At 54.0% G+C, this 19013-nt stretch overlaps 2 protein-coding genes across 2 annotated transcripts; both read right to left on the minus strand.

Moving 5' to 3' along the window:
- Window positions 1-9142: 9142 nt before the first annotated feature.
- LOC123393735 (Fc receptor-like protein 2) lies at window positions 9143-11102 on the minus strand. Its single transcript, XM_045086645.1, has one exon. The coding sequence runs from the start codon at window positions 11100-11102 to the stop codon at window positions 10566-10568; it is 537 nt and encodes a 178-aa protein (XP_044942580.1). The 3' UTR covers window positions 9143-10565.
- A 55-nt stretch (window positions 11103-11157) lies between these two features.
- On the minus strand, window positions 11158-16014 carry LOC101680870 (Fc receptor-like protein 4). Its single transcript, XM_045086536.1, has 3 exons — window positions 13427-16014; window positions 12999-13229; window positions 11158-11582 (listed from the first exon to the last, which is right to left on the minus strand). Exons 1-3 carry the CDS (start codon window positions 13887-13889, stop codon window positions 11272-11274), a joined length of 1005 nt encoding a protein of 334 aa, XP_044942471.1. The 5' UTR covers window positions 13890-16014; the 3' UTR covers window positions 11158-11271.
- Window positions 16015-19013: the final 2999 nt, after the last annotated feature.

Raw genomic sequence — 19013 nt, forward strand, 5'->3', positions numbered from 1 at the left:
AGCCCTGAGGGTTATGACAGAATGTGACCTTGGCCATGACAGAGACAAAGGAGCCATCAAAGGAGGTCCCTGCTGCTTCTACAAATACAGTGTCCATCTCTCTACCTGCCTAATAGGGATAGGCTAGGTCAGCAGTCGGCTTTTAATATACAACATCCCACAGTCCTGACTTTGCACCCAGAAGGATCACCCCTAGGCTTTTTGGGAAGAACTTCAGACACCATTCTTCTATACAATCATCCTGAGTCCTGGATGTCCATAGCTTCCACACGGCAGTCTTCCCGGAGCCTTCAGTACCTTCCGTGCTGTCACCATACCCAACAGCAGTAGCACCAAGGAGCGATCCTTTCACAAGGCCACCACAACAAGTAGCTAACTGAGATCCATAGGACCAGGCTCCGGGTCCTCACTGAAATGATCTTATGACCCTCTGGGGACGCTGACCCTGGTTTGGGAATTACTGGTTGAGATGAACAAATGGGAGTGGACTTCTCATGGTGTTATGTACCCACCCACTAAAATTAGGGCGGTTGGATGCACCACATCATTCTCCCTCTTAACAGGGATCAATGGTTCACCCTCTAGAAATATGGGGTGCTCCTTCCCAGAACTTCTGTCTGCTGCTCTGAACAAGGAACATGTGTCATTTCCTGAGACCACAGCCAAATTTCCCCTGCTCTGGGGAGGGGACCTTAGAGAATGGTTGTGGGGGGAGGACACAGAGATCACATGGGGATCACAGATTGAGTACAAGATGTCCCAGGTTGGGTCTCCAGTGCAGCAGTCCCTCACATGGAAAGTAGCATGTAGGAAATTTATTAGGGAGCGGTCTCAGCATCGAGAATCATCATGGGAAGGGAACAAGCTCATGCAGAGGGAGGAGCAGATGGTCAGCTTGGAAGCATCTCTGTGAAGATCTCAGCCAATCCCAGAGACAACCTGAGGCTGGGACAATCTCTCAGAGTGGCCTTGAGTCGTGTGAAGGAGCCTTGCTCTCATGCCCCATGTTCTCCAGCCTTGGGACGCACTGCTGTGGAAAAGGACAGTGATCCTGAATGACACGGTCAAGGCACATTCCAAAGAGGGCTGATGACTGAGCACTCTGCAGGTGGAAACCTCAGCCACGGGGGAGATCAATCCTGCATTCTGACACAGGAGTTGGGTGGCTCATCCCAGCATCCACTGCACAAAAGGAGAGTCAATTTTGAGCACATTTCTGTGGAAGGGGCAGAACCTTGCCTCCCTGCTTAGGAACATGTGGCCTCCAGATACCAGAACTCATTTCAGAAACTCCAATTTCCCCAGGAGGGTGAGTGTGGGCTACTGTGGTGACATCACTGGGCATGTGCCTGGGGCTCACTGGGTAGACATGGCGGGGAGGATACTGCAGGATACTAACCCTCATGTGAAGGACACCCCTGAGGGTCTTCAATCCCTCTTTCTTCTCATGTTTCCATACTTATCTCAAGCCCAAATGCATCTCCATGACACTGTCTCCTTTCTGCCCTAGTCTTTCTCCTGTAGTCCTCCTGTTTTGTGAACTATGGCTCCCAGCTGTTCTCCGCATGGTGTTGGGGACCACTCCTTGTAGCCTCTGTGGCCAGCTGATGGGCCTCTGTGGGCAAGTATGATGCCCTATGGAACAGAGAAGGTGACCACGTGTCCTGTTGGTTTGGATCTGAGGTAGGACAGTGAGCAACCCCTGCAGATGTTTCTGGTGGCCTCCCCCAAGAGGAGCAAAGGATCATGTGCCAGAATCATGTGCCAGGTTGAAAGCTACCAGGGCAGGTACAAAGAGTAAGTTGACCTGCTCTATCTACCAAACAGGCCAGATACCTAAGATGACTGGGGATGTGGGAGGGCTCGCCACCCTTGCCTCTCTCCAATTAATTTATAAATTCAGTAAAATCCCCATAAAAATCCCATTGGACAATTTGAGCAATTTAATATACCTACTCTATCATTTTTATAGAATAATAAAAATCTATAAAAGACTTTGGTAAACATTTTTGGACACAAAGATAATTTTGACAAAGAAAAACAAGGAGGGGTCTTATGTCATCAGATATTGGAAGAGCAATAAAGATATTGCCAGAACAATAAAGGTGGTATAATGTATGTGTAAAATCAAGCAAAACAAGGAACAAAACAGAGAGATCCTAAGCAGGCCCCATGTACGTATGGAAACGGAAAGTTGACCCCACCAGATAATGGGGATGGATGACCTCTTTAGTACATAATGTTGGGCCTACTCTCCAGAGGGAAAAAAGTCAGACCTATACTTAATATCAAATGTAAAGTTGGACTCTGGTAGACCTGATCCATGAAAAACAAAAGACTATAAAATCAAGGGAAGATACTCTAGGAGATTTTCGTCATGACTTTGGGGTTGGGAAGGGCTTCTTACACAAACACAAATTAAAAGATGAAAAAACAGGGGCACCCGGGTGGCTCAGTGGGTTAAGCCTCTGCCTTCAACTCAGGTCATGATCCCAGAGTCCTGGGTTTGAGCCCCACATCAGGCTCTTTGCTCAGTGGGGAGCCTGCTTCCTCCTCTCTCTCTGCCTACTTGTGATCTCTGTCTGTCAAATAAATAAATAAAAATCTTTAAAAAAAAAAGATGAAAAAACTAATGAATTTGCATGAAAACAAAAAATCCTGCTCAGTGAAAGACCATTTGGACAAAGCCCAAGGCAACAGAATGGAAGGTAACATTCGCAAAGTATGGAACAAGCAAAGGGCTTATTTAAGGAAAGCAGTAACTCGTGGGTATCAACTAGAAAAAGACAAAAATAACATTAAGGAAACGGGTAAATGGTTATTTCATAGAAGAGGAAACCCCCCAAATACTTAGTTACTGATAATTATGGAACAAGAAAAATGGAAGAAGAACACCGAGAGATCTCTCTTTAGGTCCATTAAGTTGGCAAAATGAAAACACTAAATAACACCAAGTTTTGCCTGGAATGTCGGGCTAGGGAACGTGCTTACACTGTTGGCAGCCGTCACGATTCGGAGGACCCCCTAGCTTTCTTTATTGCTTAAGGTCCACTCCTGGGTATGTATCCAGAGAAATTCTCCCATGGTCCAAGACAGGACAGGAAAGAGGGGTTTGTTGGAGGTTGTCAGAGTCTGAAGTCGTGACAAGTTGGGGGTAAGGTAGGTGTCCATGTCTGGGGGACCAGAGAAGGAGACGGTGGGGAGCCAATGTGCAGAAGTTAGAAGCAGCAGACGAGAGGTACACACAGCCACATGGATAGACCAAAAGAGAGCACCCAGTGAAAAACAGCGCCAGTCCTTACGTAAATAAAAAATCTAGGTTCACAGAACATCATACATTTAAATGAAGGGAACTCCCCAAACCCATCAGAATATCTGGATGCTGAGGCATGGGTGGGGGGATAGAAACTAGAGATCCAGACTATAAACAAAGAAAACTGGAGAAAGTCGGTGTGGCCGCCACTGGGAGTGAGCCATGGGGGATGAACTCTGCCCCTGAGCTGCCCAGTTAAGAGGGAGGAAAATAAAACACAACAAAAAAGGAAAGAAGCTTTAGGAAGAGAAAATGTAATATAGAATAAACAAGCCATATAAAAAAGAGAGAATTTTGTATTTGGTGCAAAACCAAAGCTCAGCCCTGAATTCTGAACATCACATGCCAGGGACTTGCACAGAGGGAAGTGGCTTGGAAAGTCAGAAGTGGAAGAATTACAGAGGCTCGTGGAGGCAGGAGCCTGAGGGCCAGGGAAGAGCCTGCCATGATGGGGAAGCTCTGAGCTCACCCCCGTTGGAGCCACAGACCATGGCGACCACGCGCTGACCCGCGGACCGCAGGGCGTGGAAACAGACTGGTGCAGGGAGACCTTGAGGGTCCACGGCCGACCAGCGCTAAGGATGCGTGAGACCCGAATGGTGGGTTGAGGAGGGAGACCCCAAGGAGAACATGCCGAACTCTCGATCTTGGGGACAGAGAACCCACTCTCTGTTCAGTCCTTGTAGATGATCCATAAAACCTGATCATGTCTGAGGTCCCAAAGGACACTTTAAAAATCATGAATTTATTTTACAAATCACAAAATAAGGGGGACAATCCTTTCATGATGTACTTTTTTTTCCTTAAAAACCCTGCTTTAATTCAGCTTTGAGGTCAAAGAAGAAAATAAAACTGATGTTGCAGACCAGCCAGTAACAGTCATCGAAACACAGAGCAAGAAACCGGCACAGCATTGCCAGGAAAGCTTTCCACGGAAAGAATCAAAAGCTACAACCCAACCCTCATTATGAATACCTATGCAAAATCCCCCATAGGAAGCCATCACGTGGATTTCGGCAGGGAATTAAGACACACCACGGGCAAGGAGAGTTGTGAGAACTGATCGTTATTAGAGCGTCTGCTAAAGTAATTCATCATATTAAGTTAAAGAGTAACAGAGAGATAGTTTAAAAATTCAACATCTACTTCGGATTAAACAGTAAATAAAATTTTTACTAATTTCGGGCAGAAGGTAATTTCTTGATGTTGTAAGTATGTATATCCTAAATTAAATCCAGCCCCACGGCTGATGGTGAAACTCACACAGCACAGTGGTAACATTTGGGAACAAAGCAAGGGCGCCTCGTACCCTCACGGTACTTAATGTTGTTCTGGACAGTGCTTCCGGGGGTAGAGGGAGACAGACGTGTGCCCAGCGTAAGCAGAAGGAAGCAGGCTGTCCCCTCTGCCGACAGGACGGCACACCCGGAGACCCGAGAAGAGTAAATGGCAGGGTGAGCGATGACAAGAGAATTCTGTGCGAGTCGGGTCCAGCTGGTAAAACCCAGTAATTCACGACATATTAAAATACACATCTGGGGGGTATCGAGGGGGCTCCATCTGTTAAACGTCTGACTCTTGATTTCAACTCAGTTCACGGTCTCAGGGCTGTGGCATCGAGCCCTGCGTTCGGCTCTGCATTCAGCCAGAAATTTGCTTGAGATTCTGCCTGTCCCTCTCTCTGTGCCCCTCCCACTGCTCGTGCTCTCTCTCTCTCTAAAATAAATAAATGTATTTTTTAAATAATAAAACAAACCTCTCTCAAATATGATAGGATAAAAATTCTAGATAATGGGCCCAGTAGTTTAAAAAATCAAAAAATAAAATTGACAAGAAATAGGTAGAACTTAAAGGATTAAAAAAATTTTTTTGACTCTACGGATAGATCTAAACAATGATGTGACAGAGCTTGGCCTTTGGCTGGAAGATTACTCTGTAAAAATGCCAAATCCTCCTAAAGGTAACTTACTATTTCAACACAAACCTAATGCAACCACAGTTAAAATACCAATATATCCTCTGAGGCTTTACTAACAATATAAGGAAATAACACGCCAAATCCAGCCCATATTATGGGCTCAGTAAATTACTTATCAACATAGACATCTAGTCTGGAATATATGTATTTTACGCCCAATATTCTTCTCCACATATCCACCCAGATTCAAAACTCAGTTACTCATTTCTAAAAACAACCAGCCACTCAAATATGTGTTGAGACTCGGACATTAGCAAAGTTGAGGGACAGGGAGGGCCGGTCCCCACCTGGAGCATGTGGTTTCTTCCTACCTTCACTCTGTACACCCAGACCCAACCTCGATCGAGGTCCACAGCAGAACAAAGGGTATTTTTGAATCGGGATTGTCCTTCGTGAGAGGGCCGTCTTAGTTTAAAACCTGTGCACACACACACACACATGCACGTGTATAAAATGTCTGTTAACACGGCAATGTTTACCTTAATAAGCAGTATCGTGATGTGTAGTTTACAGTACAGTAAACTCAGAAGTGTACGTCACTCAAATATATTCATATATTCATAAAAATGCTTTAGAGGAATCAGCATATTAACAGCAGTTGCTTCCAAATATTAGAATCCTGCTGATTTTTCTTTTCTTTTTCGGTCAATGTGTTTTATATTTGTACCTTGAGAAAGTGTTTCAAGAAGAAAACTTTTAAAAGCTAGTTCCTTCCCAGGATGCTTAGAATGGAAAGGATGGGGCGCCTGGTTGGCTCAGTCGGTTGTGTCTGACTCTCAGGTCACGATCTCAGGGCCGTGAGAGTGAGCCCCGCATCAGGCTCCAGAGCGAGCCCCGCATCAGGCTCCAGAGCGAGCCCCGCATCAGGCTCCTTGGTCGGCACGGGATCGGCTTGAGATTCTCTCCCTTTACTGCATCCCTTTCCCCGCTTGCTCTCTCTTTCTCTCTAAAATAAATCAATCTTTAAAAAAAAAAAGAATAGAAATAAAAGTCCCACATTTCTAGCAGAGGTAGGGCCCGTCTCCATTCATTCCTCCTTGTTCTGTCCTCGGGAGCCGCCACGTCTCTCCAAGGAGACTGTGATCCCCAAAGATCTTTGGGAAGATGCTGGAAAACCTGGCGTCTGGGCCAGGGTGTCACCAAGTCTGGTTCCTCTGGGAGCTGGGTGTGGCCTGGGAGCGGGTGGGGTGGAGTCCCTAGTGTAGGTGGCGCTTCGGAGTCCTGCTGAGCGGCCTTGGGGGCCACTGGTGCAGGGTTCGGGTCCGTCCAGCGCTGAGGCCCAAAGGGAAAAAAACTTGCCAGTCTTCAAGAATAAACGAGGCAAGAATGCTGCAGAGAAAAGTAAAAAGGTGGTAAGGAGGGGGTGATCTGAGGAGGGGTTGTCCAGACAGGTCAGGGGGTCTCCCCCGAGAAGTGAGGCCCAGGGGAAGGAAGAAGGCCAGCCCGAGCCCCAGACCCCCCCTTCCAGGAAAGACCGTCCCACATACGCTGTCTGGACATGCCCGGGATTCCTTCTAGCAGGCAGGTCTGCACGAGGGGTGAGAGTTTGATGGTCCTAATGCTGGTCCTAATGCTGAGAGATCGCAAGTGTCAGAGAAGTTTGCTACGGGTATGGCTGGTGAGTGGGGGCGGGGCATGCCTGAAGCCCCACACAGCTGACCCCAAATCCTGGATCCCTCCCATACCCAGTGCTGACGCCATGTCCCTGAATGAGCCACAGGCCTTCACATGCTCCTGGCGCTGGGCCTCAGTCACTGCTCCTGAGACTTCCCTCCACAGGGCTCCCTGCTCCCCGACCCCCGGACGAGGGGCTGGGCTGCTCCAGCAGAGTGGGGGCTGGGACTGGGCCAGTCTGGGTCCTCCAGCCTCCACCTAGTCACAAGCTCTGTGGAGGTTTTGGGCTCAGCGCCCAGTTTTCTTTAACCTCAGGGAGCTCTGTCCTTGACGGATTGTGGCCTGGTTTCCTCGATGGCCCCAGAGTCTTTCCGACTCCCCTCCGGCCTCCCCAGGCCCGTGTCCCATCGGAATCCCGGGTCGGAAACAGCACCCGGCTCAGCCCCAGCCGGCAGGCCTCCGACTCCGGGACTGACTCTGAGGAGCAGGGTTGTTTGGGGAGCGGCCTCCGACCCCGCGACGGGATCACAGAGCAGTATGGGCCGTGTGGCCGGGCTGAAGTCTCTCACACGCTGACATTCGGGGGCCTCGTGCCCTGTCCCAGTACGGCGCCCCGACTCACAGCCATGAAGCACCCGTGTTCGGCCTCGAGACGCAGATTCGGGCTAACAACGGAACGCCCGGGAGAGCCCGCGTGGCCTGGACTAGCCTCCGTCCGGCCTGACCACGGCCCCACGGAGAGCGGGTGAGGGGCCGGGAAGGAGAGGCGGCTGCGGTGGACCGTGGGGTGGCCCGGAGCTGGCGCGGACTGTGGAGAGGAGGCTCTCAGGGCCGGATGGCCCGATCCCAGCCCAGGCCCGGCCCTCACGCACCTTCGCACACGGCCCCCGCGGCCCCGCGGTGGTCGCAGTGGAAGGTCTCCACCTGCTCACACTCAGCCAGGGCCGCCTGCATGAGCACGGGCGGGTCCTCGCCCGCCAACGGCGGGTACAGCGCGCCTGCGGGGGTGTGATGGCCGCTCCGCAGCCCAGCTCCCGGCACAGCACGGCCACGTCCGCATGTCCCAGCCGCCGTCACACACGGTGCCCCCAGCCGCCGCCCGTTCCCCCCCACCCGCCCTCCGCAGCGGTGGGCGCCGTTTGCCAAGCGGATTCTGGGCGGAGGCTCTGCAAACGCGGGGTCGGAGCACATCAGAAATGCGGGAGGCAAACGGGAGAGGCTGTTTGGTGGGGGGGTCTTGCTGACGTGGGGGTGCATCTTCCAAGGGCAGCCCCTGCCTACAGACCCCTGGGAAGAGCATTCTGAGCATTCTGAAGATCACGGAAGGTAGGACACAGGGGTTTGTGTTTGATTCTCCAGAGCTCAGAAAGGTCTTGGAAAAACAGAGAGAAGGCTAGAACTAGGTCTTCCCTACAGAGGGAGCCTGGGGACGCCAGTATTCCGGTGGCTGAGCTGCCCCAGTTCTTCTGAGAGCAGCTTCACGCCCCGCGGGTGTCCTCACCCACCCCGAGCCCGCTCCTTCTGCAGCGGAGGACGAACAAGCCACAAGGTTGACCCACACTCTGCCCATCTCTTTGCTTGTTTTTCCAAACTGGAGCAACCTGTAAGGACGCCTTTTCTGGAGGGTTTGCAGCGGAGAGGAAGGATGGAGCCCAGCGCTGTCAGGGAGCAGCCCCCTTCTGAGGACAAAAACGGTGGAGAGACAGAACAGGAAGATGGGGCATAGGAGCCAGCCCCGCACTCGGCCGCGTCCGGTCCCCACTCTCTTGCCTGCGGCCCTCGTGGTTTTTCTGGCCCAAGCCCGTTTGTATAGCGTCTCGATCCTTTGCAACCAAAGTGCCCATCTGACACGGCCGGTTACCAGACTCACAGCAGAGGCCCTGCAGGATCAGTAAACCTGGGGAATTACAGGTACCGTGTGAACGAGATTCTCAGAGACTCACAGACTGAAAAGACAGAGCGTATGTAAGGCGCCGTGAAGACGGACGACATAACAGGCTTCATCCAGTAGAAAAATAAACAGCGAACTTTGTATATCCCAAACAGAACATTCATGTTCTTCTCAAATTCCGCATAGAGAAACGCCTGAGTGGTTCGGTCGGGGAAGCATCTGACTCTTGGTTTCAGCTCAGGTCGTGGTCTTGGAGTGATGGGATCGAACCCCGGGCCGGACGCTGTGCTCAGTGGGGATCTGCCTGAGGATTCACTCTCCCCCTCTGTGCCTCCCCCTCCTTGCTCTCTCTCTCAAATAAATAAATACATAAATAAATAAAATAAAGTCAAATTCTGTATATAACATCCACAAAAATGACAACTGTGTGTGAAGCCGTGAAGACATCTTAGTTCCCCAAAGTAAATGTCGTGCAACCCCTGTTGTTCAATCAAGTTTAACCACGAGGACAAAGAAGAAATCTATTGAGAAATCAATGAACTAAAGGATAAAAATGAAATCTATTCGTTGTTGTAAGTCCCGAGTTATAAGAGAAATGAAAACCCATATTCCACATACTTTAGAAATTAAGTGAAAATGTTAGACATCAACACTTGTAAGGGGTAATGAAAGAAGTACTTGGAAGAAACATATGTTTTAGATGCATTTACGACATGCAAATAAAGAGGAGTAAATAATTATTTCCTTGAGAACTTAGCAAAGGAGCAACAGGAAATAAGCCTAAAGCCCCCAGGAGGAGGATATGCGGAAGGTGGGGGAGAAGATGAACCAGACCTGAAGGAACTAGAAAACCAGAACCCACATAGATCTGAGTCACAAAAGTGCCCCCGAGTCTTGAAAACGAGCCATTACATAGACCCTCGTGGGCCGGTCCCATCAGGAAGAAGTAGCTCAAACGTATCAGAAGTAAGGGGACGCGATCTCGCGAACCTGGAGGCCGTCTGAAAAGTGCGTGAGAGGAGCGGCCGACAGCATGTGATGACTTTGAAGATCTAGACAAAGCGCCCATCTCGTTGGGTGAAACCATCCAGATTAGAAAATTGGGAAAGACTGGTAGGAAAGCACATCTGACACTGGGGTCAAGATCTCCCAGGCTCGGGAAGTCCCTGCCGCTGGTTCTAGACCCGTCTCCAGCAGTAGGTGAGTCCAACACAAAACAGTTGAAAACAAAACTGCCACAGCACGGTGACCACGCAGAGCTTCTGAAATCACGCCTCTGTGGCTACCCTCTCCCGGACGCCAAAACCAGACAGTCGGGTCACTTCTGCCCACGAGGACCCGGTGACTAAGAAGGACTCGGCAGGAACCCGATGACTTCCCAGAGCAGGACCGCCGCCGTGCACGTCTCCACAGTGATGCGTTAGAGGGGACACGTCCCGTGACCACCGCTCTGCTTCCTGACCCTGTCCTCCAGATCCCCCTGGGCACCCAGCGGCCAAGCGACCTGGGAAAGTTACCAGATCTAAAGCCCAATTCCTCGTCAGTGAATAGAGCATCATTACAGAGACCGAGTGACATAAGCCTGCTGAAGGTTTGGATCCCAGAGTCTGTTTGTTCACGGTTTTTCCACAGTTTCCTGAGTACTGAAGAGGCGAGTTGAACCTCCCGCTCTCCGCGGGCTGTGTGCGTGCAGGGCTCCTGTCCCCTGCGGGCCCCGCGTTCCCCGAGACCAGCGCAGCCGGTCCAGCACAGAGCCCTGCAGACAGGGACTAGCCCCGCTCCCGCGGGAGCATCAGGCCCGGGTTGGGGTGCGGACGGTTATGTCCCGTGCACAGCAGAGCCCAAGAGCTGAAGACCAGCTTCCCGACAACAGAATCGTCCAGCAGAAAGGATGCTTGGCATGACCACCCCATGTCCTCTAGGACACAGAGACAAGTCCCACCTGTGACGCTGAGTGTCACCGCCTCGCTGCACTGGGCCCCCAGGCCGTTGTCAGCCTCACAGGAGTAGTTTCCAGAATGTTCTGCGGTCAGAGAGAGGTTGAAGGACACTCCTCTTCCAGAGGGAGCCGAGCTGCTCCCCAGGATGACGTCCTCGAGGTAAAACCGGTACCGGATCGGGAAGGAGCCACTCTGGGCCTCACAGCGAAGCTCCACCATGTCCCCCACCACGGCCCGGGTCCCGGGGGCCCTGAGGGTGAGGACAGAGTGGGATGCTGAGGGAGACAGGGGGGGTCTCTCCTGCTGCACAGACTTACAGCCCATGCCGTCCTCGTCCCAAGTCCTCACAGGGTCCATCCAGCCCATGAGGGACACCTCTTGTCCCTTTGTCCCCTCCTGGAGCTCACCTGCCACTGCCCCGCCACCTCACAGATAGCCGGCCGCGTTCAGGTGGTTTCTTAACCTCCTCATGGCCTGTCCCTCGTCATCCTTGGTACAGCCTCACTGCCACAGAAGGAGACTGCTCAGTCACTGGCTAATCAGGAGAGCGACACTCACCTGTGACGGTGACGTTCAGGGCCCCGCTTCGGGCGAGGCTGAGGCCGTTGTCCGCTGTGCAGTAGTACCACCCTGTGTGACTCCCCTCGGCAGCAGGGATCTCTAGCTCTGCTCTCTGGGAACGCTGACGTGTGCTCCCCAGACGCTCCCCCGTGTCCTCTCTGTGCCAGGAGAACGTGGTGTCCCCTGTGCCTTCAGCCACAGAGCAGACGAGGACCAGACGCTCCTCTGCAAGCACGTGGCCCCCCTGGGGCAGGGTCTCCAGCAGCACGGCAGACACTGGGACACCTGCGTGATCACAAGAGGACAGGTGAGGGCAGGTGAGGGCCTGGGGTGGAGGTAACGTCCCCTGCTGGGCACCCAGGCGGTGGCACTGCTGGAAGCCAAGTGTAAGCAGAAGAGCGTTTGGTGAGGAGGGTTCACGCTGAGGCCCCTGCGGCAGGACACCTGAGACCCCACACCCTAAACTGTGGCCCCACTCTTCCTTCACACTCACCAGCCCTTGATAATGACAGGCCATAGTGACCTTGCTTCTCCCTCATTCCCAAGGCACTGGGACGGCGGGAGAGGGGGACCACAGGACAGTGGCACAGGGAGACAGAGGGACAGGAGGACGGTGGGACAGGGGGATGGCAGGACAGCGGGAGAGAGGGACAGGGGGACGGCAGGACAGTGGGACAGCAGGAGAGGGAGACAGCGGGACAGGGGGACGGTGGGACAGGGAGACGACAGGACAGCGGGACAGGGGGACAGCGGGACAGGGGGACAGCAGGACAGGGGGACATCAGGAAAGGGCACGGCAGGAGGAGCACGGGCTGGCTCTGCCACTTACTCACCGCGTGATCTCAGCGGGTCAGTGCACCTGTCCGACCCCGCGTTTCCTCCAAGAAGCAGTGTGGAGCCCCGTCCCAGCCTGACAGAGCTCTGCTGGTGATGAAGGGAGAGCCCCATCCTGCGGCTGTCTCAGGGTCCGGCACCCGGCAGCTGTCGGCAGCACTGCTGTCCCCCACACGGCGTGGGGCAGGGGCGGACGCTGGCGCGGTGTGCCTGCGTTCCTGTTCCAGCTGGGTGACCCCGGGCAGGTCACGTGGCTGCTCTGGGCTTTCAGTCGCCGGGTGTGTGACATGGGGACACTGATGAACCACATTACAGATTCCCCAGGGCTCCACGGGGCCCCCAGACCTGCTCGGAGCAAGGCCTGCACTTGGAACACCTCCTGCAAGTCCTCCCTGTCCTGGGGTTCCTGGAACCGAGCCCAGCAGCCCATCAGGCCTGGCATTTGGGAGTGCTTTTCAGGGCTGGGGCTCTTCCTGCCACTGCTGCTGTTGCCCCCCACCCCGGGCTCTCCCAGGGCAGGGTGTTCGCGGCTGGGGCAGCTCCCTACAGACGGACGCCACCATTATTTACCTCTTGTTCTCGGAGTGTGACACAAGGTGCTCCAGGAGAGCTTACGATGGTCGCTTTGCAGACCGGAAGAGCAGGGCCAGGGAGACCGGGCCCCCGTGGCCACTGACAGCAGAGTCCAGGGGAGTCCCTGAGACCCTGTACCCACCACGCCCGCAGGGACAGGGGAGGCACAGCTGGCGTCTCCATGGAGCCCTGCTCCTCTCCGTGTGACCCAGGGCCCCGCCAGCAGCCCCGCCCCTGGGCTCACTCGGCACAAGCCCATAGGACCGAGGACTCAGCTTCAAGACGCTGTGGGACGCCGTGGCCACCGCACACCAGTAGTATCCCGGTCCTCCCTCCATATGGCCAAGATCTGAAACTCTGATGCGTTTCCGTCCGATCTCAGGGTGTGTTCATCCCTGAAGAAGGAGGCGCGAAGCTGCGTCCCCGACCTGTCCCTGGGAAGCTGGGTGTCACAGGACAGGGTCACTGAGCTCCCCTCGGTGGGCTGCGAGGGCCTGACGGTCAGTGTGGGAGCCGGAAACAGCTCTGGAGGGAGAGACGGGACAGAGCAGCTGTCGCGGAGGCTGCGGGTCCTGCGGGAGGTGCCCTGTCTCCTCAGCCCCACCGAACAGAACACACAGACACGGACTCAAGGTCACACAGCCACCACCGCCGTCCCCTCCCTGGGTAATGCGCCACACCCTGGTTCCCACCTCATAGGCCCTAGAACAGCGAAGCCTCACCTTGGACCGTGAGCCGTACAGACCTCGTCCTCTCTGTCGTCAATCTGTAGAAGACCTGCTGGCGGACCTCACGCGACAAGGAGCCGCTGTCACTGGGGCTCGCGTTTGGGGTGGTGTAGCCTGAGGCGTGGTAGTGAGTGGCCGGCAGAGACTCATCCTTGTAGTACATCACCTCCCCTGTCATGCTGCCGCTCACCCCAGAGCACCGCACCACGACCTCGTCTCCTTCGTAGACATCGTGGGGCAGGTCAGTGCTCAGCTGGTCTGCAAGACGCCAGACGCCGGCAGGGCCAGCCGCACCCCTGGCCCTGGCCGCACGCCCAACTCCCGCTCTTGTGGGGCAAGGGTGACGCACACACACGCACACGCACACGTACACACACGCACACGCATGCACGCACAGCCCAGATCCCCTGGAGCCCTTCCTGACATCGTGCGTCTCCCATGATCCTGTGAGTGTCATGTCTGTTTAAAAAGTTTCAATCCCATTTCTGGACCAAATACTGATTTTTAAACCGTAGTTAGATCTCTGTATCCACTCAAGGTGACCTCCTGTCCCTGTGACAGTCAGGATCAGCTTCCTCTGCATCTCTCCTTCCTCGGAAGCTCAGCCCAGTGGGTACAATTCAAAGACCTTCCTGTCATCTTCTCCCTGATGAAACAGTCCAGCCGTCGGGACACTAGCCCCGGGGCTGGCGTCTCAGTCTCTGGAATGAGCCCATCCCGAATGCCTTTTCCAGAGGCTTCTGAGAATCCTTTGCTGGACGGCCCCTGTAAGAAGGGGTGGGCTTCTCTGCTTGCTCAGGTCCGTGCCTCCCCTTGGAGGACAGTGGTCCCCAGAGCTCAGGGTGGCTTGGTGTTTGCCTCTGCCCCAGCAAGGGCAGGAAACCCATAGGGGGACGGGCTGGACGTCGGAGCTGGAAGTTTGTGCAGAGGAAAGGGCCAGCCTTGCAGCCGCGGGCTTTAGGGGGCAATATTTCAGCCGACCACTGAGCTAGAAATTCAATTTATATACTTATAAATCAATTTGTATTTGTTCAAGTACCAATTTAGAACCGTACTCCTAGGGCTGGCTTGCAGACACGTTTGCCATTCTCATAAAAAGTCTAATCCCAGGGCTGACCTTGGCCTGTGCGTTCCCCGTCGGTGGAAAGAGGAGCAGAGCTGGACATGGAGGAATTGGACGGAGAAAGAAAGGAGGCGGGGAGTGTGTGTTTCGTCTGCGGGCTCTGCCCTGTGGCTGTGAGTTTACGGGAGACGGACGGCGTCCTGGCCTCAGGGAGCTGCCTCAGAAGTCAGACCACCCTCGCGGGGGCCCTGGGTCCAATCTCCAAAGTGGGACAAGTGGGACCCGTAGAGAGAGGGGACTCCCACATTCTATGAGACATTTTTTCATCTTTTGCATTTTCTGTTCTTGCACATGCGTTGCAACACTCGCAGTATTTCCCTCCAGGGATCCCTGTCTGTCTGACACGTTGAGGGCGCAGGCGCAGAATTTTTGTACTTAAGAAGCTCAGAGCCCGCTCGGCCGTTTGAGAGTCTCACCGCGGGACCAGGAGGCGGGCGTGGCGGCAGGTCAGAAACACTGACAAAAAGAGACACGTCTTAAGCCCTCCTGGAGGCCAAAAGTTTTCTTCCTCCACATGGAGCTTGGGCACGGTTTTCAGTGATGATGACAGAGATGAAACCAGTTTGATTAAGGAGCGTTTGAGGAAGAAAGACGCGGGTGACGGAGCTGCCGGTGATGACAGAGCTAGAGGCTGGGCGAGAGGGGGCTCTGGAGCTTCTGGGGTCTGGAAACGGGATCCGGCTGCGAGACACTTGGGAGCGGGACCTGGACTTCGACGTGTGACTGACAGACGCTCACCAGAACCAGGCACAGTCCCCACGCACGCACCTCCCCGGGTCCTACGAGGCGGAGCCAGAGAACACTCTTGCTTAAAATCACCGCAGACGCGCTACAGTTTGTATCATCAAATACACAATCATCGGGTATGTACGGATGCCCTCCACCTCCCCACCGTGTAGGAGGGTGAACACGTCTTCCAAGGAGGAGTTACAGGGAAAGTGTAACTGTCTAATAATAGAAGACAAGTTAGGCGTGGTTCGTTTGCAGTCCGAGGGGACATTCAGGGGACGGCCCTGTGTTAGGCACAGCCTCTCCCTAGCATCCAGTTGCCTCTCTGTGGTCAGTGTGTCTCCCACCGTGGCCTCTGGTGCTGCTGGGGGTCGGGCCCAGGAGATGTGCAGAATGTTTACTCAACAGTAACTGCGAACGGTTCGCTTGCCCTTCCCGGGCACCTTTCTTCCGGTCCTAGGGCTCAACAGCAAGGAAAAAGGAATCCATTGCCTTGACGGGGTCCGGGGTGCAGCCCATTCAGCAGGCAGATAGCAGCTCAGAGACTAGGGACACCGGACTGCTCCTGCCCAATGGGGTCCAGCCCCCACTCGCCCCACCCCAGTCCTGACCCCCGTCCCCACCGCCCCAGCTGAGAGGCCAGACTGGCGGCCCCTGCCTGGCCTACAGAGTGGGCCTCCCAGAGACTGGAGAGAGCAGAGAGAGGGTGACTCAGCAGACTGGGCGTCCAGAGCCGCTGCAAGGGAAGAGGCAGACCTCACCGCCGGTCAGGGCCTGCACGCTTCCTAAACCCTCCACCCCCTCCCCACCCGGCCTCTCCGCCCCCTCCCCACCCGTGCCTTCTTCCCTCTGCCCCGCATCTCCTCCCCGCGCTCCTCTACTGGTTTTCCTCCCGCCTGGTCTGTTTCCTTCCTTCCCTCACTCACAAACAGCCTCCCCTGGAACCGACGGCTCAAGACCCAAACGCTTCACAGATGTCCTCCTCCCCGAGCGGTTATTGCACAGAAGCTCCATGCCGTCTCTGCTCCTCTTACAACTTCTCCGGTGAAGACTGACTCGCGCTGGAAACAGATCGTCCGCCTGCTGGCGACACAGAGGCCAGGCAGAGCCCGGGAGGAAACGAGGCGTCCGCTCACCTCCCGTGTATGCTTCCCTGTTCTTGACCCGGCTCTGCATTTGTGCCCGTGTGCAAGGGTCAGGCCCGGCTCTGCCTTTGTGCCCGTGCGCAAAGGTCGGGCGTAGCAGCAGGAGCCACGGGCGGATCTACAGCTGGCGGGACTCGAAGCCACTCCACAGGGAAAGTCAAGGAAAGAAAGACATCAGCCCCAGGCGTGGCGGCTGGTGTCGGCGTGGGGCTGGGACAGAGCAGGATTTCAGCGGGCTGCAAATAGAGTTTACCCTAAAAGAACATTCCTCTGATGTCCTGTTAAGAAGTGTTCCAATTTTCCAAGAGATCAACACTGAAATGAATGTTTTAAAGAGAGCAAAGGGCATGAGTCTTTGCAAAAGAGATGCAGAGTCCTTTGTCCTCCTGGGAACCTGCTCTGCCCAGTACTGGCCTGCGTGGTACCTCCTGGTGCTCAGCTAGAAAGTGGGCCCATCCCCACTCACACAGGTGCTCAGGAGCAGGCTCTGCGATGCCCGGGCACCGGTGGTTCTGCCGCAGCCGCACCCCAGCTCTGCTCCAGCACCCCACTCACCGAGGACCAGAAGCAGTGGCCACAGCAGCATGCGCCTGGAGGCAAGGCACTATCCCAAGGACAGTGACGGGCAGCTCAGGGGCCACTCAGTCCTGGAACACAGTCTCTCCCCATGGGCTGTGAAGCCGGGATTAGGCACCAGGAGGAACCACTGGAAAAGCCCAGTGAGATGAGGCCACGGGGTTGCCGGTGGGTCTGTGACAGGAAGGGACACGGCTATTGCCAGAGACGGGGCATGAAGGAGGTAGAAAGGCCTGACCTCGCTCTTCCTGTGTCTGGGGCCTGCGCAGAAGCCTAAGAGGTGGGCTGATGCCAGCTGCAGGGGTCATGCCCCCAGAGCACAGAGCAGCAGAGAGGGCGGAGATGCATCTGGGGTGTGCGTGAGGGACTAGCAGAGTCCTCAGTGGGGGAGAAAAGGTTACACCAGCATTAGAAGCTCCTTCCAGCAAAAATCCTTCTCTCTCCATATTGGAATCTGCCCATTTCCACCCAAGGCCATCAGTGGGATAAGATTAAGAAGATACTTAGAACACACAGAACATCTGCATCATCTCCAGTCAGCAACACCAGGGAACAATACTGAAAAAAAAATAATAAAGAAGACAAACGAAGACCTCCTTGCTAGCAATTTCCAAAGGTAGCTTTTTAATGCAGCTGTAGACCTTCATGACGTCTTTCCCCTAAGTCAGTCTGCTCTGAGAATACGGAGCGCACACAGGACTTGGAGAGACCCAGAGCTTATCTCTCTGCTGATCTCTATCTGGAGTCTATGGGGAGTGGGAAGCTGGAGGGGCAGCATCTGAGGGCCCAGACTCCGGGCCTGCCTCCTTGACTGTGTGGGAGAATGGAGGCCACCAAAAGGTCACACCACACGCATTCATATGCATGCTATTTTACAACCTTTCTGATGCTTCACCCTCTTGAAGTGTGGGCACGTTCATGTTCTGGGAAAACCTCTAATCAGCAAGAAAAAGAGAAGAAAGTGGTTAAGTCAAAGCAATGTCGGAGGGGGAACAAGACTGTGTGACAAAGACAGGGCAGGGGGAATGGCAGAATCAGAGGCAGGGAAGAAATGAAGTCCCTGGAACCTTCCAACCATGAACCAAGGATTTAACAGCAAGTGGTGACAGCTAAGCAAGAGATGGGTAGCAAGTTGGACGGCTGGTTGTTATTACATGCTCCTTGGGATCTTGCTACAGTGTATAGTCACTTTATGTCCCCCAGACACACAAACACACAAAGGGAGAAGGGCTTTTCAGATAAATCGGGAGATTCAAAATTTGCAGAAATAATCCAGGAACATCAGACAAGAGCCACGAGTCCACCGCTGGGCATCACAAAGGCTTGGCAGCATAAAGATGGACAATTACATATTTTCAAAGGACAGAATCCTGAAAATAGAACTTTCTTTTAAAAGCTTTTAATAAAAGAAAATAAATAAAAGCTTCTAATGGAGACAATTTGCTTTTTTTTGAGCACTTTTTGTGATGAGAGCTAGCCCGTCTCCTCATTGATTCCGCTGCAGTTTGAGCTGTGAGAGAGTCTACGGTGCTCTTCCCAGTTGGTCCTCCAGACCAGAGAGCAGAGGCTGTCTTACGATTTCAGAGCAGGTTCTCCTTGTCTGCGGCATCCATCCATCCCTTCAGGAGAAGACACCCAGTGGGGAAAGGGGGACTTCCTGAAGAAAAGGCATTCTTGCAATGTTCTTCAGCTCCACATTTCTCCTTTTTTTCCTGTAAATATCTGGTCCCTCTGAGTTTAGGGCTTTCCAGGTCGGATGAGCAAAATCTCACCCAGACCCAGGAGAATGAGCAGATGGCAGGGATAGGGACTAAGGTGTCCTCAGAACAGCTACAATCTGCAGACCTGGAGAGCTCATCCCTGTAGCGTTTGGCAAAAGGGGCTGGACAGACAACGGTCATTGAGGCAGGCATCTGATAGGCTTCTGTCTTAGGGAGCCATCTTACCCGGAGGCTCACAAGAACTAAGAGAAGGGGAACCCATGAAGCTGTCCACACTAGGGGATGGA

Source organism: Mustela putorius, unplaced genomic scaffold (genome assembly GCF_011764305.1).
Source record: "Mustela putorius furo isolate JIRA1106 unplaced genomic scaffold, ASM1176430v1.1 tig00000997_pilon_pilon_pilon, whole genome shotgun sequence".
NCBI lineage: Eukaryota > Metazoa > Chordata > Mammalia > Carnivora > Mustelidae > Mustela > Mustela putorius.

Excerpts from the sequence above, each read along its gene's own strand:
- LOC101680870 (XM_045086536.1), bottom strand. The coding sequence starts at position 13,889 with ATGACACTCACAGGATCATGGGAGACGCACGATGTCAGGAAGGGCTCC. Across the intron at positions 13,230-13,426 it reads TGTACGGCTCACGGTCCAAG|AGCTGTTTCCGGCTCCCACA; the intron begins GTGAGGCTTCGC and ends CTCTCCCTCCAG. Across the intron at positions 11,583-12,998 it reads TGGTGTGCGGTGGCCACGGC|GTGTCCCAGTGTCTGCCGTG; the intron begins GTCCCACAGCGT and ends GTGATCACGCAG.
- LOC123393735 (XM_045086645.1), bottom strand. The coding sequence starts at position 11,102 with ATGGGCTGGATGGACCCTGTGAGGACTTGGGACGAGGACGGCATGGGC.